The 25,445-nt window shown below is 37.3% G+C and overlaps 1 protein-coding gene across 15 annotated transcripts; it reads left to right on the top strand.

Annotated features, from left to right (window-relative positions):
- The first annotated feature begins 464 nt into the window (after positions 1–464).
- Positions 465–24,910, top strand: LOC108050265 (very low-density lipoprotein receptor). Of its 15 annotated transcripts, XM_017131866.2 has the most exons (13): positions 3,288–3,582; positions 4,278–4,798; positions 9,737–9,877; positions 15,407–15,526; positions 15,627–15,743; positions 16,695–16,817; positions 18,053–18,279; positions 18,913–20,325; positions 20,851–21,049; positions 21,187–21,363; positions 23,617–23,750; positions 23,816–23,977; positions 24,255–24,910. In XM_017131866.2, the coding sequence occupies exons 2-13, from the start codon at positions 4,408–4,410 to the stop codon at positions 24,285–24,287; spliced, it is 3,237 nt and encodes a 1,078-aa protein (XP_016987355.1). In that variant the 5' UTR covers positions 3,288–3,582; positions 4,278–4,407; the 3' UTR covers positions 24,288–24,910. The 15 variants fall into 15 exon arrangements, with proteins under 15 accessions (XP_016987344.1, XP_016987343.1, XP_016987349.1 ...); XM_017131855.2 differs by lacking the exons at positions 3,288–3,582; positions 15,627–15,743 and adding an exon at positions 465–482; XM_017131854.2 differs by lacking the exons at positions 3,288–3,582; positions 15,627–15,743 and adding an exon at positions 501–518.
- Positions 24,911–25,445: the final 535 nt, after the last annotated feature.

Genomic DNA, 25,445 nt, shown 5'->3' with positions numbered 1-25,445 from the left:
TATAAAAAAGACAATAAAAAACCATAGCGAAATGGCTTAAAATGTAAATGACTGTTTATATTAAAGAATCAATCCAAATGAATTAAAAAACCTTTCATCAAGACAAAAATGAACTCACTGCACTATGTTAATTACTTACTTGTGGTAATAGATAATTAATTCAACCTTTAGTGGGGTGATGTAGTGGAATATGGTAAGCGACAAGCAATTCGTGGCAGAAACTTTAGTGCGACTTTTAGAATCGCGTTGACAGTCGAGTGGATCGAAACTGACAAATTGAATAAATAAGATAAATATAATATTAAATTAAAAGGACCAAACGATTTCGTTCGCAACGCAACAAAATTCATAAACAAACTTGAAAGTTTTCAGTGCAAATAATAACAAAGAATTCCCATGAAATTAGAAACAAAGTCCAGACAGACCTACCCCACGTAAGGTGGGGACCAAACTCAGTTGAGATCACCAGACGCCAAATACAAGTAGTTCCGACGAGACATTTGCCATAACAGCCCTATGTACTTTGATCATATAATTGCATTTTGCGCTAGAATACTTTGATGTTAAAACAATCAAAGGGTGTATTTAATTAAGACTCATTTTCGATAAGGACATTAGGCAGAATTTCCGATTCGTATTTACCCTATCAATTCACTCTTTAAAATAATCAGTTCAAGTGTACAGTCGAACCTCAGTATTACAAACCCTACAAAAATATAAAGAACAATGAATCGTAAAGGAGAGTTTCCGTTATAAAGTTTTTTAAACTTTTGTCTTATCCCTTTAACACACCTTAACAGTTTAATTGTGTGTTGAGCTTCTCTCATTTTATATTATTTAATGTTGTCGTCTTGTAATTTAGGTCTTATTTTTATTGAATTTGTAAAGTACAATTTTCTTAATGTTTTGAATTTGTTTTTAAGTTATAAAATAGTTCTTTGAAAAATGTATTTACTTTCCTGAACATTTTTTTTAAAGCCCTCGGAATTGTGTGTTAAAATCTTTAATTATTTAAAAGCCAATGTAACGCGCTTTCGTTGTCCGAAAATAGCGAATACAGTCAGAACACTCAGAGATTAACGAGTGCTGATCATTATCTGGCCCAGCGATAGATGAGCACAGCCCTTCACGCCTGCCAAAACCACAAAAGACATACCTATATATATCTGTTTTCCTAAACTCACACTCGACAAAACTTGAACACACGACTCGGCGTTCTAGGGCGATAAAATGCAGTGTCAATTGAAGTGCTTGATTAGGCGATTTGCGAGCGATTCGCCAGCGATTTCGAATGCCTGCAATTAGAAACAGCGGCGCAATGCAAAATAAATGGGTGACAGGGGCCGTGAATTTAGGGGGTTTACAGGGGTCTGTCATTCACAAGCATCGCAGGGTGGTGCTTGAAAAATGATTTACACGCGTAAATCATAAATTATGCCCATTTCAAGTGGCCCGTTACGCCAGAGAATCCATGACAAATGCAGATGACGCCCATGCAACCGATTACGACTGCGATTGCGATTGCGATGTGATGCTGATGGTGATTGTGAGTTTGATTGAGATGTTGATTGGGATGATGCTAATGCCGATGAATGTTATGAAGATGACGTATTTTAGGAATGACTCTTGCCTCTGACCCGACCCCATTGTCCGTGGGCAGCGGTTTTTCCTGCGCCACTTATCAGTCAGGCAGCTGGCCATCGACGTCATTCAACTCTACCCAATCCCGTCCGTCCACTACACTCGAATTCAATTTCGAATTTCACACTTTCAATCACACACACCTGGATTGATTGAAAGCGGCGACACTTTCAATGCTAATGAGCTGCGATTCGCTTAACTATTGCCAAAAGGCAATTCAGTTCGCATTGGTCTTTGCTGGGCACCGCACCGTGAAACCTTCCGGGTCTTCAACAAAAATATAAGCAATTCCGCCTATTAACACCTAAATATAGTTTTTGTGTGCCCATGCAGAACGTCACAATTGTCGCACGATTATCGCACAATATCCACGTCCGCTTGTCCAGCCTAATTAAAAAATATCGTATTTTTCGCACTGATAAACGCTGTGGCAACGCAAAAAGGAAGTGGCTTGCTTTAGATAAAGTCCGAGAAACACACTTTTGGCCAATACGATGCATATAAACGATCTCTGTGCTATGATTGTGATCTTCTTGGCATTTCTTTGTTCAGGTTGGTACTGTACTTATTAGGTTACTGGTTAGTGATTGTAATATTCCCAATAAGAAAATCTTTAATTTTTATTACTCACAAACCTTAATTATAATTGCACTTTAATAGTAAATTAAATAATTGCTTGCACAATATAAACTTTCTGTGCAATTAACTTTTCGAAGAATATATATAACCATGTTCAATTAGCAAACATCATTGTCAAAGATAAACAAATTGCACTTGAGTCCTTCTTTTGACGACTTTGAGTACAAAATAACAAAAAGTATTTTTTTTATTTAAAGTGGAGTCTCGCCATTACGACAAGATAATTATCAACACTTAATGAACATATCTATTTCTAAGGAATTCTGTCTAGTTGTGAAATAAATCGCAGTTCTTAAAAAGGAGTTTGATAAGGGCCACATAAAACCAAAACAGATACATTTTTAGTTAAGACAAAACCAAAACACAAGTCAAGTATTTTTTAAAAATATTTGTATTGCGCACATTAATAATTTCAGATAGGTATTTAACGATTCACTTCAAAATATTAAAACAAAAGCCACAATCCTATTAGTTATTCAATATAAAACTATTGTTCTAAATTAATTTGACCTATTGCGCAGTTTATTTGAAAAAAAATTAAATATATTGATTTTAGAGCTTAGGTAAAGGCGCGTTTTTCAGTTAACGTCAACATAAGATCGTTTAACGACAAATTTCACTTAGTATTACTAGTCTGAATTAAAAAATCATTTCTAGTACTCGAAGTTACGATATTGTATAATATCTTATCTTTATCCATACACCTTACAAATAAGATCCATTTATCCACTGATCAACAGGTTTGCCAAATAAATGATATGCGTCCAACTTAAGAGAAGAAAAAGACAGCATCGCGTGAATCGAAGAGAGCCCTGATCTCTATCAATAGCTCTTTGTGTATCTCTTCGACGGGGTCTGGTCGTATTCTTTTTAGTTTGATAAGGCCACCTTACCTTGGGTTGAGACAGTGCAAAAACAAACACTATCGCAAACGTCAACCGCTCTTAGCTCTCGATTTAAAAATCGTTGCCATTTCGCTTAAATTTGCAGGCCAATTCTCAAATCGAATTCAGTTGAAAAAGGCGCGTTGTGCGAACCGGGCATCAACGATTTTTAGCGGTTTATTTTCAACAGAAAAACAAAAATAAATAAAAACTCACCTGACAAAAAAACCACCTCATGTAATTGAATTATTTAAAAAATCTAAACGTGTATGCAATAATATATTTACTAAATTTAAAAATACGAGTTAAGCACGTGCCGCACATTCGCAGAGACCTTGAAAGTACCGCAAAAAATAAATCTAAATAAAAAGCATAGCTGATAAGACTCTATTTATCACAGCGAGTAAACGCGTGCTAGGTAGACCGAAAACAATATTTAATTAATTAACGTTCGCGATCAAGGGGGCGTGGCAAGCCGCTCAACCGAAATGTTAATTCGCCTTTAGCTTCATTAATTGTCAACGTCAACAAAAACGCTTTTGCTTCTTCGTACACAGAAACAAAAAGTTTATTTTTAGTGTGATATTGAATATAATAATATTAAAAAAAATTGTAATTTCTTTTTTATATTTCGCATGTGTTTTTTTTTTATAACCAGTTGTATTTTAAAGTGCGAGACAACTAACAAATTTTCTTCTTTTTTGTGAGTTTTCAATTTCGCTCTCTTCGCATTTTTCGGTAAATTTGTTTTTGCCCGATACTTTTGCTTAATTTTCATTCGGGTTGTTCGGCTTTTTTTGGCTGCGTCGCGTTTTTGTGTGTCGCACGATTTTTAACCAGTTTCTTCGGTCTTCTTAGGTCGAAATAAGAAATGAGAAGAGAGCCAAAAAAGAGTGTTGGCAAGATCGCCTGTTTATTTTTTTTTGCTGGCAAGCGATATATTTTGATGTTTTTGCGTTGATTCTTGCGTTTATTTTTACGTTGACGCTGGCTCTTTTTGGCCATTTCTCTGATTAGATAATCTCTAGCGAAGATCTCACGCTTCCTGCTTAGATAATCTAATGCCCAGGGTCACCCAAACTCACCCCCTTTCTCTCCCCGTGTTCAATACAGTGTAAAACCTAAGTAAGATCAAAGGAAAAAGTGTAAAAACAAAAAGTGTAAAGATATACAGACCAAAGCAATAGACACAAAAACTAAAGCAAAACAAGAGCTAAACAACAGCCAAGTAAAAGACCATACCATGGCCATAGAGTCACGCTCTACGGGCACTGCAAGTGATACCATTGAACCCGCCATTCAATCATCAATAAGCCAAAAGTCGCCGGCAATATACAACAATCTCAGCGAGAAAAGACGGCCTGAACAGCTGTTTCGTTGCGCTTGCGCTTATTTTAATCTTATTCTGCTGACGCTGATTCTTGGATTTGGCAAATGCTGCACTGCCACGCCCACTCCGCTGAGTACGCCCTCAACGGCTGCATCTACATCAACATCTGCAGTTAGCCCACATAATCCACAGCCGATTGACGAGGGCGGATCGCTGAGCAAACTGCTCGATGGCAAGGCCTTCATCAACATGGGCTTCAAGTTTCTGAACGTTTCCGGAAAGATTGGCACACCCCTCGGCATAGGTGAGAACACAAGAGTTGTGCATCAGGTGAGATGCAATTGAAAAACCACAGAAAAATCAAGAAAACCAGAATTAGAAGGTGGTGAAAGGGGGGCAGAAAGTGCGAAGTTTGTTTTTAGCTTAGCATGTGCTAATTTTAGACCACAGGCGACGGCGAGGTTAAAGTAGAAATGGAAGTTTTAATACCCTTGTCTTAAGGTATATAAATGTAAATGCATATTCACAGGTTAGAGTAAAATATATATATAAATATATGTTATGACATCGTATATAAATTACATTTTTTAAGTGTAAATTATATTTTTACCAAGAAAACGACTTAAAGTATTATTTACTTAAATCAAAATTGTAGGTTGAACAACATTAATTTTCTTTATTGTACATTTTTTGACTTTCATCCATAAATTCAAGATGTTAATCACATTAAACATACTCAAGGTTCTTCCTCCCTAATATTTACTTCTTTTTCATAAATTTAAATTCCTTTTACTTAAATTGCGCAAATAATTTTAACACACGCTGATGTTTTACGTCGGCAATTGTTAATAGAATATCAGTCTAGATATTAACAATTAACATCATAGACATGTGTATATTTAAATTAATAATGTCAATAATTTTTAATAAGGTGAATCTAAAATCAGTACGTAAGTTAAGAAATGATTAGAAATTAAACAGTATATTTATTTTCAAACGTCTTCCAATTATCTTCGTGATTACAATCATAAAAAGTCAGGACTGGGCAATAATAAATATAAAAATATATGGCCTCTCAATATTATTATTTAATATTGAATTTCATAACAATGATTTATAATCTGGAAAATCTTTCTGACATGGGTATAAGGGTATCATCTAAGTGTTAAGTCATTTTGATAGCTTAGCTCGCTTCACACATAATGCACTTGAAATGGGTTCAGTTAAAAAGATACAGATACAGATACAGACACCAATGCAGTTCAGATACAGATACCATAGTGCACTTGCCACTTGTTGCACACACATGAATTGTGCATCGAATCACTGGTTACCGTGGTTCTAACATATCCGAAAATTGTTTATCAACTTCCGCATTGATTTCCGCACTGCTGATCACCGTGATTATATATCTTCTAATTGTTTCCAGATAAGAAAAAAGTTTGGTGTCTGGCTGTGACGAATTTTTTTGGCACGGGGCATTCCAGCCATAAATCTAACTTTAAATCTAGCCACCTGCTTTGGCTAATAGGGATTTGCGTTTGGTGCTAGCCCTGAACTGGGGATTATCTTATCGGTCAATTTTACGATTTGTTTTTATGCATTTCTCGACCGCTGGGATTTCGCAATTCGACGGCAAGTGGCCAATCAAGGGCAGTCGAACAATAGAAATTCCCTCCAATAAATCAAAAACTAATTGAATGGTAGTAAAGCGTGTTTTAAATAAAACGTCTTTGAAATGTTCTTGAAAAATGGGAAAAAAGTAAACTGACAGGAATGTACATTTAGCATTAACATAATTTTGTTTGTTTTTTCGAAGAAATTTACTTAAATTAATTAAATTTTTGAAAAGTTTTTTTTTACTCAAAACGTTCTGCAATTTTATTTGTCAATCAAAACTTTTTAAACTCAAAAAACACAATGTTAAAAATATCCGAATTACTTGCACTTTGTACTTTGCTCTTTGGAGTCTTCGACTTTTCTTTAAATAAATTAAATGGCTGACACAAACACAAATTTTTCTTTACTCTCTCACAAAAAACAATGCGCATTTTAAATATTTTTGTAGACGAAATTGACGTAGTCCAGAAAATCCGTACGCCAACTGCGGATTTTGGTTTAAATTTAAATATTTTTTCGGGATCTTCAACATGGTGTGAACTAATGAATATGTTTTTAAATATAGACCGAGACGAGCCCCTATTTTTCTATCATTTTGCGTTGTAACATTCCCCATAATGGTTCTTTATCTCCTCTATTTCTCTGAGAGTCTCACTCTTTCGAGATGTTGAGATTTTTCTTTTCTGATTTATTGCTAATTTCGTTTGATTTTTTCACTTGAGAGATGCTGTCAGGATATATTAACATATGCTTGATTTGATATATACCCGCGCATATAGGTGTACGTGTTTGTCATGTTGCAAGGTCGCCAAAGAGAGACAGAACTTGATTTAAATTTTATTTGCGCGCCCCATTTCGCTTTAGTTTTTAATTAATTTAGCTGTGCCAACAGATTTCTCTAGCATATATAACTAGTTTGTGCCAGAATCTACGACAAATAACAATAACAATAACAAATTAAATAGTGGGCGTGCTCATCTTACGTAGAGAACTCGATGTTGATGCAGTTTAATTGTTTTGTTTGTTTAACAGTAAACATGTTTTGATTGATTCCACAATTCTTGCGAAATTGTTGATGCATCGTACGATGCCGAAATCAATATTGATCTCATCCCCCAGGAATCACGTGTTGCGTCGTTTAATTTATAAAATTCAATTCATTCTAACAATTATCAGGTAATCCATTAACCTTGATCTTGACGCAATCAAGGGGCTAAGCTTATCAATGCCTGCGTTCACCTATAAATTAGTATTAATTTGTTAAATCAAAATAGAGATTACGGATTGCAATTTTTCCCACCACTTAACACCTTACTGAACCTATGTACCTATTCTTATCAAACTATGCTCATTTTTTCACAAAATTATGATTAATTCTGTGCTTTTCAAAATTGCTATGGCCATGAGATAACTTCTTATCAGGAATATTTTAATTTGAAGTGGCTATCGCCGTTTTTTAATAGATCGCCTATTGGTGTTGAAAATCGGATGATGATGACAACTTGCAGTTTCTAATTTTCGGGGGTAAACTCATGTTTATTGGGTTAGGCTAACCGGATTGCGTGTGGACTTGTTTCTGCTTCACCGATTAACGAAATCATTAGATATGCTAAGCAGTTTGATTTTCGATATCTTATTTTGCTTATTTATTCAAAGTCTCGCACTGCGTCTGAGGTTTTTTTCAAAATTAACCGGCAGACAGTCTGTTAGCTACGCTGTTGATATTGAACTGGTTTTTTGATCTGTGGGGTGTGTCCCTCTTATTACGGAAACTCTGTAATCAATGACCAACTTTAACTGGTTCAATTAAGTTAGTTAAACACAGTGGGTTAAGAATGTAAAAAGAAAACAATGGGACTTGATTGAAATATACAAAGGGTTTAATTAAAGATTAATTTTGCACAGCTTGTTTTCAAAGATCTATTTACTTTAATATAATGTGTAATGTCAATGGAAGGATGGTAAAAATGTTGTATGTGTATTTATATATTTTAAATGTTTTATTATTGGCTTTTTTATGTTAATCAATTCTATTATTAGAGCGCTCACCAAAGCGAACGCCACTCCTCCTTTTTATGACCCTTATCAATTTCAATAAGTTACGCTAACTTATTTTAAACCATTTTTAGGGTCACAATGTATAAATAAATTTTAATTTATTTCTATAAATGTCCAGGGAATCTTGTGATTATTATTTTCCCATTATACCACTTTAAATTCTATTGTGAGCCCCAAACAAATATTTATTTCTGGAATATTTATTTCATTCGCCGCATAAGGCAAAAGAATTCAATCAATGCGAAGCTTTATGTCATCTGGAATTGGTTGTATGAAATTCCCCCATCTGTCCCACATATAGTACATGCATCTGCCCGAATTATAATTCACCATTTTGTTGACTGTCATCATGCATAATTGAAAACAATTCCCGACCAGCCAGCTCGGCGTCACAAAATCGAATTGATTTGACCTTATTGATAGACGGGTAGCAATCGGAGATTGCCCATTGTTTATTTTGCAACACGCACTTCATATTGCTGCGAACTTCAATTACAGCAATTAGCAAGTTTATGCATATGCGAATGGAAATGGAAGCGGTGAAACACAGGGCTATTGAAATATGCAAACGTGTGATGGATCGCCCGGAGAAGGAGGTCATGTGAATGGGTCAAGCGAACAGCTGTCATCGGCAGGCGGGTCAGAAAAACCCTTATCAAACGGTTCCACTTCAGCATTAATCCCTCCTATATTATCGCTTTTTCTGGCTCTCTGTTTGTTCAATGGCAATCTATTACATTCATTTTTTTTTAGATGTCACAATTTTGGTTAAAGGTTCTAACACAGAAAAAAATGACGATAAAAGAGCTTGACAATTTTCAAAATCAGTCATATTTAAAAGTATTTTGAAGGTTATTCAATAGTGACGAATTAATGGAAGCGATAAATAAAAGCTTAAATTCAAAACTGAAGCCTTAGCTTTTTAAGGACTATATTTATTTTTAAACATTTAAAAATACATTTTTTGCTTTTTTGCTCTTAACATTTTAAGGACTATAAATATTTTTAAACATTTGAAAACTAAAATTATAGAAAATGTAATATTTCATCACTCAAACATGTACTAAATTGTTTTATTTTTTGTATATAATATCTGATATATGCCGATTTAATTTTTTGTCGTGTAAGACTGTTGACATTCCTTGGATTTTCTGCCTGTCTGATGGCTTGTTTTGTTTCGAATATGTGTATTGCATATTTTCAAGGGCGTCGGTGGTAGGAGTTTTAATGGAGGAGCCCAAAAACTTTGTGATCCATTTTGTTTGAGGCTTTTCTGTTGATTAAAAGCCCCTTCCTCCTCCTCTCGCTTATCGTTTAGTATGCAAATTACTTGTCACACTCACACATATGCCAGCAGGCGGATATGTATATCTGGGTGTCTGCTGGTGATTGTTTTTGAAGTTTTTAGCTCTAATCAATTTGAGCTTTTGTTATTTTTCCTTTAATGAGAAAAGTTTGCTGTGAGCAAGTGGCCCCAAAGCCTGTAAGTCCGTAACTCCGAGTCTTTATAATTAGCTTTAAGCGTTTGTTTGCCCTTCTAAACCAGTATCTGTTTATGTTACAGGCCAATCTCTGGAGGCCAAGTGCGATGAGAAGCAGTTCCAGTGTCGGAGTGGCGACTGCATTCCCATTCGATTTGTCTGCGATGGCGATGCGGACTGCAAGGATCACAGTGATGAGCAGATAAAGGAATGCAAGTTTATAGGTGAGTTTAACTTGTCTTATACAAACATTTATGCAAAAAAGGAAAAAACTTATAATTATGACATGTACAAAAGATGTTATCTTCCAACATAACAAACGAACTAAAGGTTCTGTCAGTAGCTATTAGGTTCATCTAGTCATATATTAGTCATATATTTGTAATACTGTTAAATCGCCTGAAATACACAGTTCTATTAGCTTTAATACAATATTTTATTGAAGGCAATTTATTATTTTCTTGTGGTGTTCAGATTTATTGTAGCCTATTGAAAATTTCACCAGCGAATTTGTTGACTAATTCCAAATGAATTACCCTACTTAGCGAATCATATAAATTTGTTTAATTATTATTTGTGTATTTATTTTACTTTTTGGAAGCATGTAATAAATCTTTTTTTTAAGATAGAAATTGTTCAAATAAGTTTTTAATTATCGTTTTTTTAAGCTAGTTAGCAGTCGATTTAATGTTTATGATTTATTATATCATGAATAGAAAACTAGATTAGAAATAGGCTATAATTTATTTTTTTAATACGATTTTTGCTTCCTATAAATACAATTATTTTTAGAGTAAATGAGTTGGGCATTCAACTCAGCATTGAAGCTCTGAACATGCCAATTTTACTGCAGCTTTTGATTGCATACTTCCAGGCGGTCGCTGTAATAGAACGTGCACAGTGAGATCCGCATAATTAGGCTTGGTCAGCAGTGGGTCATTTGTTGGTTTTCCTTTTGTTTGAATCAAACCTGAAACTGCCAACGAAATGGAAACTGAAACTAGTTTGCAACATTTACGCATCGCAATTGTCGCTGACTGCTGACCAAAAACTGTGCCATGGCATTCCCTCGCCGCGAGTATCTTTGTATCTCGGTGCACTTGTAACTGCAACGCACTTAGCATTTAGCATTTAGCTGACTGCGGCATGCAGCTCGGTTGCATCAGCAATTTTTTGTCGCTGTCTGCCGCTTTATCATTGTGCGTCGCACGAGACTTTTGCGACTTATATGAGGTCCGATCGTAAAAGGAAACTATGTGAGGTCGTCTGATCTGGTTCGGCTTTATCAACCCAACATTAAGTTTTGCCAGACATCGAAGAAATCCAAGCAATCGAAACGAGTGCACCCATTTTGGGATTCTGACGGCGCATAACGCAATTGTTTTATGTAACTCCCTGCCGGGGGAAAATGAATTACCCCAAAGAGAAATTGATAATGAGCGGGGATGAGGCAGCAAAAATTGCATTTCTGTTGAACTTGGGGAATTCGATAAGAGACTGCTTGGATTTCCCGGAGACTATAATTATGCTAAATGCTTTCAAAAGGGGTTGCATTATCTCAGTTTATTTATGTTATTGCGACATTTAAATATTTCGTTGTACAGCGTAATATATGTCAAGGGGCTGTCTTAGTTTTTAGTTGCAACCATTTTAATTGTAAGGTTAGACAATTATAACAAGTGGTTTTGCTTGATGTGGAATTATATAGGTAATAACATTTTTTTCCAACATTACAAAAACCTTAAAAAATTCTTAATTACTTTGCCATTTGTTCCTTTTTATTTTTTAAAACAAATTAATTTTTTTTTTTTTATGTATGGCTAAATTGAATAAAATTTTCAATTTTAATAATAAACAATATTATATAAAAAGGGACTGAAATGTAAGACAAATCAATTGTTACAAAAGGATACGCAGTTCTATTTGTATGATCCATTCTTGACTCACTACCAAATAACTCATAATTTGCACTCACAACAATTCCAAAGAACACTCTAGTTTTTTGCTCGTTTGAAACGCACTCAACCGCCAAGAATTCCACTCGGTTCGAGTCGGATTTTTGCACTCCACTCGCTGGATTTGGCAAGCTTTCAATTGCTCAGCTGCTGCGGAGGCTGCAAACCACTTTGGGCGGAATTGTTTTTAAGGATAGTCGCTCTGCAACCAACCACTCAGTTGGCGGCGAACCTCTCAACCAAACGGATGTCAACGCGTAAAACTGTGAAAGGACTGCCTCCCAGTTAAGGAGAATTTGCATATATATATTTATATATATACCTATATATATAGACGGGGAAGCCCACAAACTCAAAGAATCGTGTGAAACGCAAGGAAGCGAAAGTGTGCCAAGTGTGTGAGTGTGTGCCAAAAAAAAGACGAGAAAGAATAAACAAATTACGGGAAAATATTTAAGGCTAATCGGACTGCGAGCAACCAGAGTCTGCGTTGCCAAGATTCGGTTTATCTCTGACAAAACGCCATCAGCAGGACATGAGAATCCTGGGGGCCCGGGTCCTTAGAGCATATGCCAAGGAAGTCGCCGTTTTTCGGCCTGTCCGGGCCAGAGTTATCCTCAAAGTCAATCGGTGACAGTTGATGGGGTTGACTTCCCCCCAAAACAGCCGCTCTTCTTGCCATTTGTCATTTAGCTGAACATTAAATGTGCTTCCGCCATTTCTCCGTCTGACCCCAAAATGGAATATCATGTTTACAATTTATATATTCAGTCTGTTCGTCTGCTGTGGTCGTAATGAACTTGAAATTTACTGCTCGAGGGCAGTTATTGTTTGCGGAAATTATGCAATCAATTTGTGCAAGTTGGCTGGACCACTTGAGTTTGTCACCAAAAAATGAAGGCGTTTTGTTTGTCAATTATAAGCTGGAATCTTGGTCAACTAAAGTACTCATCCTAATCGGCTAATCTTCTTCAGCTCCTTAAAAAACATCGTGAAAGTCGCGGAAACAACCACAAAATGGGTCGCATTTGGTGTTTATTCTACGTTGCCAGTTTGCTGCACACTCAGAGCCACAGTTTTCGCGCTCTGACCATAAATGGTATGCAAAAAAATTATGATGATTATTTCGTTTGTTTGGGATTTAATGGTTCAAAATGTTAATTGCGAGGACAATACAACAAATTAAGTGAAGCATTTATTTATGGATATTTTGAAAATACAATAATCACAAATATTTCCGCCATACTGAAGTTTATTAATTTATACATATCGTATATAAATTCAGCATATTTGTGGAAATGAGTATTGTAAAATAAATAAACAAAAGGCTTAGAACACTTTATGCACTCTTTAATTTAATTTTTCATGCAAAATAGTTTAAAAATCCTTTGCATTCGTAAATTTTTTAAGCAAAACTGTATTTTATTATCCTTGCTTTGTTTAACACAAGTGCGTTAGTAATGGCATATTTAAATTTAAATTCCAGTTGAGTTTAAAAGACTATATAGTTATTTTAATTGGTTTTAATGGATAGTTAATGTTTAGTTTAGTGTTAACCTACTTCCTAGTTATAAAGTTACCCATTTCTGTAGAGTTTTTAAGTTTTAAGTACTCTTTAAAACTGTGTAGTGTTGCTATCATGTCTTTTATCAGCCCTAGTCGAGTCCCAAAAGTATACTCCTAACGCTAAAGAACGCTCGGTTAAACTAGTCGAAGTTGGGAAAACTTTTAACTATTATCAGGTCGAAAAGTTTTCGACACCTTTTAACTTAAATTAAACATGCCAAAATCCCAATCATCTGGATTTACAAAAATCCAGAGTTTCCCTGTGGAGTTTTTCACCAGTTTTACGCATTTTCCGCAGCCTGTAGCATTTATGCAGGATTCCAGCTATGCCTCGCATGCAACAGAATATTTTTGCAAGCGCCGCTTAACATTTGCATACAAATTGGCAGAGAGCAGAGTCTGAGCGGGAATACACGAAAGCATCAACTGCCAAAGGCCAAAGTTTTTTAATCAACTGAAAAGCCGTTTAAACTAAGTTAAAAAAAAATAAATTATGCTGAAAAATGCTGCATGACAGCGCAACTTTCATATTTTTATTTATGTTTACTTTTGTCCTTTTTTTGGGAGGTGCTGCATAAATGCAATCAATGAAAGTTTCGTCCTGTCATGTCGGACATGTTACAAAAAGTGGTATAATTTGATTTTTAATTGGAGACCAAGGGGACATCAAATTTTAATACGGGTGGATCAGCGAATATTACCAATTTGCCCGCTGGGCGCAATTCCCAAAAATAATGTCACATATTAACAATAGCGAAACGCAACGGAAAATAACATAAAACCGAATCGACAATCATTGAACCAAACGTGGGTGGGGAATATTTTTTCTTTCTGCACTTGTTTTCCCCTGTTCTTTTATATATGTTATATTTTCGCTTGGGTCACACATGTGGCCAATTTTTATTGTTCACTGAATGTGTATTTATATTTGCCTTTTTTGTTTTGCTTTTATTTTTTAACAAATATTGGCTCACATCAAAGTTTTGTTTTTCGCCAGTTGCCTGCACACACACACTTTTTTTCATGCCACATTTCATTCCCGTTCATAAAAAGTTTAGAAAAGTAATCATATAAAATGTTATTGATATGGCCAACACAGGCCTGACAAGCATAAAAATTGATTAAACTTTACACAACCAAACGTATTTCCTTTGGCGTTGGCCAAGATTTGCATAATCAACAGCAATTTGTAAAGGCCACAAGGCATGTTCCAATCATTTACACCCAAATGTTTGGAATTCTATTTTAAGAGGCTGTAAAAATAGCTTAAAACTGCCCGAAGAATTTTCCGAAACACCACATCAAAGTTAAGGCAGGGAAAATTTCTAATTGCCAAAACTGTTTCCGAAAGTATGCAATAGAATTTTGGGACCAGCTATTCCGGCAATTGGGCGGCAAAAAAAGCTGCGTTTCCTAGCAACAAGTCAGCGGATTCAAAAACCGACTAATCCGATTACAAGCCATACACGTATCCTATATATATAGACACGCGTGGTATAAAAATGACACATTTTTGCTGCCCCTTGGGGTGGCATTGAAAAGCTATTGCAGCGCTCTTTTTGTTTGCGTTTCTGGGGTATTTTCCTTGCTCAGCACGTGCTCAAGTGCGTGTAAATAAATATGTGTATGTGTGTGTGGGGACTGGGCGGTGGGTGTGGCCAAACATATACTCATAAATGCGCGCATATTTCTGAGTGGCCCCTATTTCCACGGCTGTTTGTTTGGCTTTTGTTTTTGATACGGGTCGTCCTTAGAGTTCAAAGCCAGGCAAACTTACAAGTACGGTCAAAACAAGACTCCATCTAAACAAAGATGTTTAATTGTCGCTTAAACCAAATCAATGATTTAATAAGTTATTTAAATGTTTTAGAATATTTTTCCTTTTTAATAATTATCAAATATTAAGTTTAATTTAAAAATAAAATGCACAAATTACAAATTGGGTGTTATAAATTGACAACACCTAATTGGTAACAATTTAAATTTAAAGGAAAAACATAAATTATTTCATTCTTATGATAACTAAGTGTTTAATCTTAAGGTAAAATGTAATAAAATAGAGCAGTGAAAGGTTTAATATTTAGTTTCACTATCGCAAAGGTTTTCTATTTCAAGTTTAAGTAACTAAAGTACCACATAATAAATCACTGAGACGTTCTCAAGTCTATTTATTCGATTGCAACAGCTATATAGTATACCATGATTTAACTGGAGTTCTATTACTCTTTGCAGAGGCCACTTGCTCCTCGGACCAATTTCGCTGCGGGAATGGTAATTGCATACCCAACAAATGGCGCTGCGATCAGGAGAGCGATTGTTCCGATGGCTCCGACGAAGCCAACGAGTTGTGCAGTAAGTATTTCGTCGTTCGGGGAGAAGGGCATTAAATCCATACGGGAATCCCGTGAGGAATGAACCAGCTAACCGACGAATATTTCGATTGTGTGTTTAGTGAACGCCTGTCCCAACAACGAGTTCAAATGCCACATGGTCGACCAGTGCATTCCGCGCAGTTGGCTCTGCGATGGCAGCAACGATTGCCGCGACAAGTCCGATGAGGCGCACTGCAGTAAGCCCCAAATACCATTTCGTCCTTGCAATCGATACGAAACCACCCACTGCCATCCACCAGCCCGCCGTTTAAACGCTTTCACTAACCAACTTGCCGCATAACTCATACGCACCCTTAATGGAGTGGCGCTTGCATAATTTTCGCAACAATTTCGCCCCCTTGTGCTTAGAAGTTTAATCAAGTCATTGAGAGTGAGAGTCCTGTGCTTGTATATGTGTTTGTTTTCGAGCATCGAGTATGCTTACTTGTTTATGTGTAAGTGCGCGGGTGGATTGTGTACCCATTCGTGGCGGCCCTTGACATCAAGTATACGACGCGTTGTCACTGGCGCCCAGCAACATCGCATAAAATTCACTTCATATCCGTACTCACGCAAGTACGCTGCCGTTGAGAGGGTTTATATACAGTCGAACTTCAATAAAATATTAATTAAAAATCAATTTACTAAGAAGGTCTTTTGATTTAATTGTAACATCTTGTAAAATGTTGAATTTATTTGCTGTAAATTTGTTCATACATATTTAAATTTCAAGAATTATATTATTCATATGATTAACTCACAACTAAATTAAATATTTATGGTATAGAATTTTAATACTTGTCTGTATATTTTAGTCAAACAAAATGGCATTTTAAATTATATATAAGGTCAGAAAACTAAATAAAATATATTCTATTGAAGTTCCACTGTGTTCAAGGGTGTTACAGCATTAAATCAGTTGCTAGTTTAATGACATCGAACACGTTGAAGATTCCCAAGGATAAAGGAGCATTTGGCCATAATTTTCCTTTTTAGCAGTTAAGGTTAGGAATAAATAAATTTATTGGTATATCTCCAACTGTTATACAGAGCTATTGTGTAAGTCATTGAAAGTTATTACAGCTCAACACGCTGCTTTCTCTTTCCTTTCTCCCATTTTAATAAATGCTGCACATCGATTTCGATAGGAGCCCGCACCTGTTCGCCAGATGAATACGCCTGTAAGAGCGGTGAGGGGCAATGTGTTCCTTTGGCCTGGATGTGCGACCAGAGCAAGGACTGCAGCGATGGCTCCGATGAGCACAACTGCAGTAAGAATAATCCATCAATTTTTTCGGGAAAATATGTAGTAGAACGATGCTTTTAAAGAAATATTTACCAATTTTTTTTTTGTTATTTTACATTTAAAGGTAAAGACATTCTGTTGCAGAAATACAAATACAATTAAAAAATGTTTTGCTCTTCAAGTTTTGTTCTCTGAAATATTTATTACCATTTATTATTTATCCTTTGCAACATTTTTCTATAAGGTCATACTTTTACTGCTCTTTTTTTAAATACTTTTTATTCTTGCTGCTTAAATATACATATTTTTTTTCCTTTTACATAATGTTGGGTGAGTTTCATTTGGGTGCATAAATACTATTTAATTTCATTCGTCTGTAGCAGCATTCCGTAATCCGAGTGGTCTTATAGCTTACCCCATTCGCCCTTTAAACTCAAACTCATTGCTAACTTATTCCAACTATTGAGGCAACCACATTTCATTTGGCTTCTGGTTTTTACTTCCCTTTCATTCGAGCACTCTGTTTGCTGTGGCAATGATTGCGATGCCCCCGTTTGGATATCATTTCTTTACTGTATTTAAAACTCAGAAATGGGGAAACGGAAAAATAACTTTCCAGGAGTATTTGATTTGTGATGTTTATTTTCTTTATTTTAATTAAAAGATTCCACATCATTTAAAAACAAATTGTACTATTTATTCATGAGTTTCTGAATAAACTGCTTGCATTGAAAATTGCCCCTTAACTTTGCATCTGAAATATTGGTTTGTATTTGCCAAATTAATTCTTATTTGCCTTTCATCTGTTGCAATATACTCATCCGTTTCTTTTGAATTTGGTTACCGTTCATGAAGGTTGGAACTGCAATAAGATTTATATACTGAGTAAAAAAGAAAAAATGTATTTATTCGTTAAATATTAAGTTAGCAACTTATGCTTTTTTAGAAGCTTATGCTTTTTATTCATTACATTCTACAACATTTTTTTTTAGTTTTCAGTTGCAGCTGAATCGCCCTTAGTGTGTTTAAAATCCCCCTTTTAAACCTCACAAAATTAACTCAATTTGTAACTCCATCTTAATCCCCACATGACAAACTGCACTCCTGACTCCATTTCAATCCCCACCAAGTTAACTCCATTCTGATCCCATCGTAACCCTCCCATCACTTAATTTCGCTTTGGTTTCTATTGTTCGCCTGTTATGGTGTTGCAACTCCCTTTGTGTGTGGTAAGCCTAAATATTTTTGATAAATTCGCAGACCAAACCTGTCGCGCCGACGAGTTCACCTGCGGCAATGGGCGGTGCATCCAGAAGCGGTGGAAGTGCGACCACGACGACGACTGCGGCGACGGATCCGACGAGCGGGAGTGTCCGGTGGTTCCTTGCGACTCCGTGGCAGAGCACACCTGCACCAACGGCGCCTGCATCGCCAAGCGGTGGGTCTGCGATGGGGATCCGGACTGCTCCGATGGCTCCGATGAGCGGGTGAGTGAATAATGCCTGCCATAAATTTCCATTCCTCGGAAGCCCTGCACAAAAACCGACCCCCTTTCAAGCATCTCCCCCCCCATCCTTTTTTTTGGGTGCTCGCCTAAGCCACATGAATTATGGCCAAGTTGGGCATAACTCAGCGCCCTGCCAGCTTTGGCAGCTTTTGTTGTCAACGCATGGCACGCATAAAATTGCATTTTTGCATGCTTAGGGGCTGCATAATTTCCCCTGGGGTTCGCCATTCCCCTGCATACTTCTCTGAAGCGAAAAGTTTCCCAAACTGATGGCAGAAAACTTTGTCCGGTTCCTTAGCCTATCCCTCGTTTTATTTTTCACCTTGCAACCAAAAAATTTCTGCAGTTTTACCATTTTTAAAGTTTTAGTTCATCTAGGATTTCTTGGTATTATTTGAAAGTCTAATTCAAAAAAACTTACAATGAAATTTGTTAAATTGAGCCAAGACCCAAGAGATGTTAAATTAGGAAATGAATACTTTTAAGTACAGGGAACCTTTAACAAATTTTTTTGTCTTGCAAAAGGGCCAATGAATCTTAATTTATTGAAATGTTTATTTACAATTAATTTATAATTTTTCCTATTTATTTTATCCCCCTGCCAATTAAACAGGCCTGTGCGAATGTGACCAAGACGACCACGCCCTGTTTGCCGCACGAGTACCAGTGCAAGGACCGCATCACCTGCCTGCACCACAGCTGGCTCTGCGATGGTGACCGCGACTGTCCCGACGGCGACGACGAGCACACGGCGAACTGCAAGAACGTGACCTGCCGGGCGAACCAGTTCCAGTGCGGCGATCGCAGCTGTGTTCCGGGACATCTAACCTGCAATGGCGATAAGGACTGCGCCGATGGCAGCGACGAGCGGGATTGTGGCTTGAGCCTGAGTTTGGGTGTCGCCCAAGGAGGCTGCAACACCACCAGTGAATTCGACTGCGGCGGAGGTCAGTGCATTCCACTGTCGAAAGTCTGCGATAAGCGGAAGGATTGCCCGGATGGCGAAGACGAACCCGCCGGAAAGTGTGGCATAAACGAGTGTGCCTCGAAGAATGGAGGCTGCATGCATCAGTGCGTGGATCTGAAGGTGGGTCATCACTGCGAATGCCACGAGGGCTACAAGCTGTCCGCGGACAAGCGAAACTGCCAGGACATCAACGAATGCGATATGCCTGGCAAGTGCTCACAGATATGCGTGAACGAAATCGGTGGCTTCAAGTGCGAGTGTGAAGCGGGCTATATGCGGGATCCCAAAAATCACACCAGATGCAAGGCCAGCGAGGGACATGCCTCCCTGCTCTTGGCCAGACGCCATGACATCCGGAAAATAGCCCTCGATCACATGGAAATGACCTCCATAGTGAATAGTACAAAAGCAGCCACTGCCCTGGATTTTGTCTTCCGCACAGGGATGATCTTCTGGAGCGATGTGACCACACAGAGTATATATAAGGCGCCAATCGACGAGGGCAACGAGAAGACAGTGGTCCTCACTAAATCCTCGGTGACCTCGGATGGCCTGGCTGTGGACTGGATCTACAACCATGTGTACTACACGGACACGCACAAGTGCACCATAGAACTGACCAACTTCGAGGGCAGCATGGGCAAAGTCCTGGTGGAGGATTCGCTAGACATTCCGCGTTCTATAGCTTTGGATCCTATTGAGGGCTGGATGTACTGGTCCGACTGGGGCGCCTCTCCTCGCATCGAAAGGGCGGGCATGGACGGCTCCCACCGCACCACCATCATTAGCTACGATGTCAAGTGGCCCAATGGCATCACCCTGGATCTGGTGCGAAAGCGCATCTACTGGGTGGACGGGAAGCTCAATGTCATCTCCTCCGCCAACTACGATGGGTCACAGAGGAGCCAGGTGCTCTACTCCAGCGAATACCTGCGACATCCCTTCTCGATCACCACCTTCGAGGACTACGTCTACTGGACCGACTGGGACAAACAGGCCATCTTCAAGGCCAACAAGTTCACCGGGGAGGATGTGGAGCCCGTCACAGCAGTGCATATGGTGAGTCCCATTGATATGAAGCATTTTAAATTATTAAGAAATCTAAATGATATTCATGAACTTATAAAGTTATTATTCTTCTTTAACTAAGTTAACTTAATAATAATTAAATTTAAGAGTGAATCTTAAAACAATGAGTTTGTCCATGCTTTAAAGTTTATACATACATGTAAACAGTTGCTTGATTAATAATATCTTATTTCAAAAAGTATATTTTTTAAGTACATTAATAAATATAAATGTATATAAAATTATGCCCTTTGGTACAAATTGATATATTATTCTTAATCAATGAGTTTTTCCAATATTGGTTTATTAAAAAAAAAAAATAAACTAGTTTTAAAAGGCATTATTTTATTTACATGAAGGCTTAAAGCATTTTGAAATACGTATGGAAGCGGAATAAAAAGCTATAAAAGATAATTTAAAAATCTTATATGAACACCTCACATCATTACGTACTTCAAAATAAAACACTTCATTTGCAACCTGTTATACTTAAACATCGACCCGTTTTCTTCACAGCTCCAACATCCCATGGTGGTGCACGTGTACCACCCGTACCGCCAGCCGGATGGCGTGAATCACTGCCAGGCGGTCAATGGCCATTGCTCCCATCTCTGCCTGCCATCACCCAGGATTAACGAGAGGAGTCCCCGCATATCCTGCGCCTGTCCCACGGGTCTGAAACTGATGGCCGACGGCCTCATGTGCGTCGAGGATCGTAAGTACCCGATAACTTTCAGAAGCTCTATAGCCGTATGCTTTTAATTTAACCAGCATGGCTTATGATTTTGATTTTGATTTTATGCTTACTAAAACCCGATTCCCCAATCCGGCATGACTTGCACCCGCATGCAGCTCTTTATGTGGCTCCAGTCACGAAACCCCCGCGAGCCCGCAAAACGAAACCGAGACCGAAATCCCCGCGCAGGCGACTGCCCACGGGTGTCCAAATGGGACATGCAGATATTCGGATTGGATTAAACGATGATCTCCAGCCGAGCACAAGGCTGCCTCTTCTGGCGACCACTTTGGGTAGGCCTGACAACCCTGTTCTGTGTCTCGTCCTGTGTGGGTGCACCCTAAAAGGGGAACTTTCGTTGTGTTGTCCTCATTTGTCTGGGAAGGCGTCTTACGGACAATAGAGAATATTTGTGTGCAAACCTTTTCAATTGTCCTAGTACTAAGTAAAAACTTTTGACCCAATGACCCCTGGGTACTTTAAAAGAAATTTAATACTATTTCACTCTGTCTTCTTTACTGTTTCACACTCTTAACGTCCTTTTCATATTAAATTCAGAAAAAGAAATATCTACAAGTCGAAAACATTAAAAAAAAATTGTCCTAACGCATAATATTATTTACCCAAAGAATTTTGTCTGTGAAAAAACCTTCTACTAGCTGACAAAATTACTTTTATCTTTTTGGATGTCAATATTTGTCTAACAACTTTAATTTTTAATAAAATAGTCTTGGGAGTCTGGACATTTCGATATTATTTTGTATGTCATCGTGTTTGTGTTGTGTTGTCCCTTTGTGTATTCTTCGTTTTGTTCTTACAATTATTCGTTTATTTCTTAACAGTATTTTAAGTTTAATATACACCATCAAACTTTGGCATGCAAATCTTTCAAATATGTCAACAATTTCGTTTGAATCCCCGTCTCACATTAACCCATCTCTGTCAGACTTTTAACTGACAAAAGCGGAAACGAAAAAACTTCATCAGCAGGACGTCGACGGAAATTTTGATTAATAAGACCCGAGAGGAGCTTCGATAGTTATCCTTTCGGATGGGTTGACAACCCGGCGACTTCCTCTCAATTTATAAGTTTCGACATCTTTCTCTGGCACGGTTTTCGCCCCAATCTCGCACTGTTTATGAACACTTTCGTGAGGGATTCAGATTTATTGCGAGCGTATTAATCAAACCGCTTGCCGAGATCCGCACTCAACCGAAGCCCTTTTGCGGCACAACATTTGCTTTGTCATGGTGCACATTAATCATCATCAGGAGTTCGGCAAGGACAACCCCATCTCTGACACTTTCATAAATGCCATCGTAGTTGAGCCACTTGCATCGCAGGCAACCGCAAGTAGGCAAGCGATGGGACCACACTGCAATTGAAACCTCTGCAGGGAGCCCCAACCTCATCACCCCCATCCGTAATCCCACAATTCCCAGGCCACAAAGTATGAGGTTAATATCGGGCGGTTTCTACTGCAGCCCCCAAGAGTGTTTGCTTTAAAGTGCGGCTCAACTTAATGTTGATAACTTTTACTGTTTTGACTAGAAGAAGTCCTCCCTCGACGACTGACAAAATCCCATTAAATGCGCTGCGTTAACGATGTCATTAGGTTGGCATTTCCATTGCCATTGCCATTGCCATTGCCATTTCCATTCCAAATCTAAATCGGCGGCAGGCCGCTTCTTTCGCATAAAAGTATTCGCCATCAAAGGCGCGAGCGCGTTTAAGTGTTTATTTGCGCCTAAATGCGCACTTTGAGCGATTTGATTGAAAATTCCTTCGAATCTCCGGAGACGCGGGGGCTCAAAGCCGCTTGGATTTTGATGTTGATTCCCTATTTCGCTTTGCTCTTTTATTGCAATGATTTCCGTTTTCGTTTTATACAGTTTCTCCTTTTGTTTATCATTGCTGTAGGTGAAGCAACCTTTAAGTCCCGTCATTGTGTGGAAAGGCTTAGCTTTTAAGGGGTAGAAAAAGTATTAGGTTGCTTTAGCTTAAAACGCTTCTATATGGTTATACTTTCCTGAATTAAGTGCTATAAAGACTTTTTCCTAAATAAAGTTTCATAAAATTATTTGGTTGATTAATAGCAAGTGTCAACTTTTATAGCGGCATGTTTTTATTAATTTAAACATTGTGAACTACTTAAGTTGTTATGGTAAATTGTTTCGTTTTTTTTGTAGTCCAATAGCTAATTTTCCCTGAATTAAGTTCCATTAAAATGTTTTGTTAATTAATAACTTGTTTCAACTTTTGTAGCTGTATGTTTTTAGTAATTTAACTTTTGTCTGCAAAAGTTAGTTAGGTAAATTGTTTTGTGTTTTTTTGTACATTCCATCACATTAAAACTATGTTTTTTTTCTAAATAATATTTGTGGTAGTTTTTATAAATGATAAAAAATATGAGCTAGTATATATCATTGCCTATTTAACTATTATTTAACCAACTTTATTCGTTATTTTTCTGTTGATTGTGTTAACATGTGTCCACATTTTTTGTTGAAAATTCGACTGATTTGCAACCCATTTTTGTCCCCAGTTGCCGACCAGCGTCCAGTGAAGAACCACACTCAAATCGAAAAGACCACACCGCCCAGTGAGCAGCCGGATTCCGGCTTTATTGCGCTGGTGGTTATAGCCAGTCTCAGTGGCTTTGCTGTCCTGCTATCGGTGGTAAGTTGGGCCAACAGACAGGGTGAAAGTGGGAAAAACTAATCAATTTATCCCGACATTGACAGCTCCTGCTCATTGGCTATCGCTACTGCAGCAAGCGACGCATCAACTCGATGAACTTTGAGAACCCCATCTACCGCAAGACCACCACCACAGAGGATCATTTCAGCTTGCGCAAAAACCTGCCGGCACGGATCTACGACCACACCAGTGTCATGGATGAGGAGGTGGGTTTCCATTCAGATTGCGAGTTTAATTATAATTGTAGGGCGGTGAAAGGACATTGGACCGATTAAAATTCGTTTTAAAAATAGCAAACCTTTAAAAGTTTGTCGCTCATATTTCTTCTGCTTTAAGGTTTATTTTAATATGATTAATATTAAAAAAAACTTTCAAAGATATTCTTGATTTATATACATTGTTTCTCTATATTATTTAGTTGATGATATGATTTTTATAGCTCATCTACTAAACTCATTTATTTTTTTTAATGTAATTTTACAGTACTCACCCGTCATAGGCATATCCTCGTACTAGATTGATTCCATTGGAATTGTGTAAGATGTGGATTGGATGATTCTTTCGCTTGGTCACTGGCAAAAATGTTGATGACCAAAGCTAACTCGAGACCCGCGGCAGAAAAACACACGCCTGAAGACTGAGCAACTCTGTGTATTGTGTAAATTAATTATTTTAAAATTTTAAGGCACGACAAGGATGGCGGGTCACCTTGAGGCGCATCCTTAAAGGATGCTGTACAAAATACTATGTCGCAGAGTTCTATCACAAAAAAAACAGTAACGAAAAACGTAAAACAAAAGAAGAAGTTTAAGAAAAATCTATTTGCTAATTATAAATTACATAGTTCCAAACTGTATATAGCTGTAAGTGTGCATTAATTTTAAATGAAGCAAATTAATATTACTATACGTAAACATGACAAAAAGATCATAATGCTTATGGTCTACTATTAGAGCGAGTTGAGATATTATATTTATGTTTTCGAGACGCAGAATCGTTTTATTATAATATCATTATTACTACATACGTATTAGCCTTTTGTTAACTGTATTTGTTAAGTGTACATACATATGTATATGTTTCCCCACTAAAAGAAATATGATGAATAATAAACTCAGATTATACTTATGTGTAGCATACTCCTTTGATACTATTATTTGAAGCTATTTGGGTATTTGAAAGTGTTTTATGACCGAATTTATGATAAACTCATAAAACGAGGTAAGTGTTTACCACCCATTTTGACTCTAATTATAAATTAATTACTATTAATTATAAATTATATCATATTGTTATACTATTTCAATGTTGACTTATAGCAGACATTGGGTTTCTCTTACCAAGAAAATGATCCATTGGAGGCACAAATGTATCTAAAATACAAATCAAATCGAAGCCTTGACTTTTTGACCCATGCCAACAAGCAATTAGACCTATAATTTTAGAAATTGCCTACCATTGACCATAAAATAACAAATAGTTGAACACACCTCCTAAACTATTTTTCCACATGACCTAAGAGAGCGTCGTTAGAGGGAACCACCTGCTAGCAACCACTTCAATGTCATATGGGGTGTTCTCTTTGGCTTTATAATCTCTTCATGTTTTGGGGATCCGCGATTAATGATCTCTCTTTTGGAGGCCCCTCTGATGATGTCGACCCATGTGGGGCCA

Source organism: Drosophila rhopaloa, unplaced genomic scaffold (genome assembly GCF_018152115.1).
Source record: "Drosophila rhopaloa isolate 14029-0021.01 unplaced genomic scaffold, ASM1815211v1 contig_178, whole genome shotgun sequence".
In the NCBI taxonomy this organism is placed as follows: domain Eukaryota; kingdom Metazoa; phylum Arthropoda; class Insecta; order Diptera; family Drosophilidae; genus Drosophila; species Drosophila rhopaloa.
Note: the sequence above shows the minus strand (reverse complement) of the source record. Positions and strands in the feature narration are given on the sequence as shown.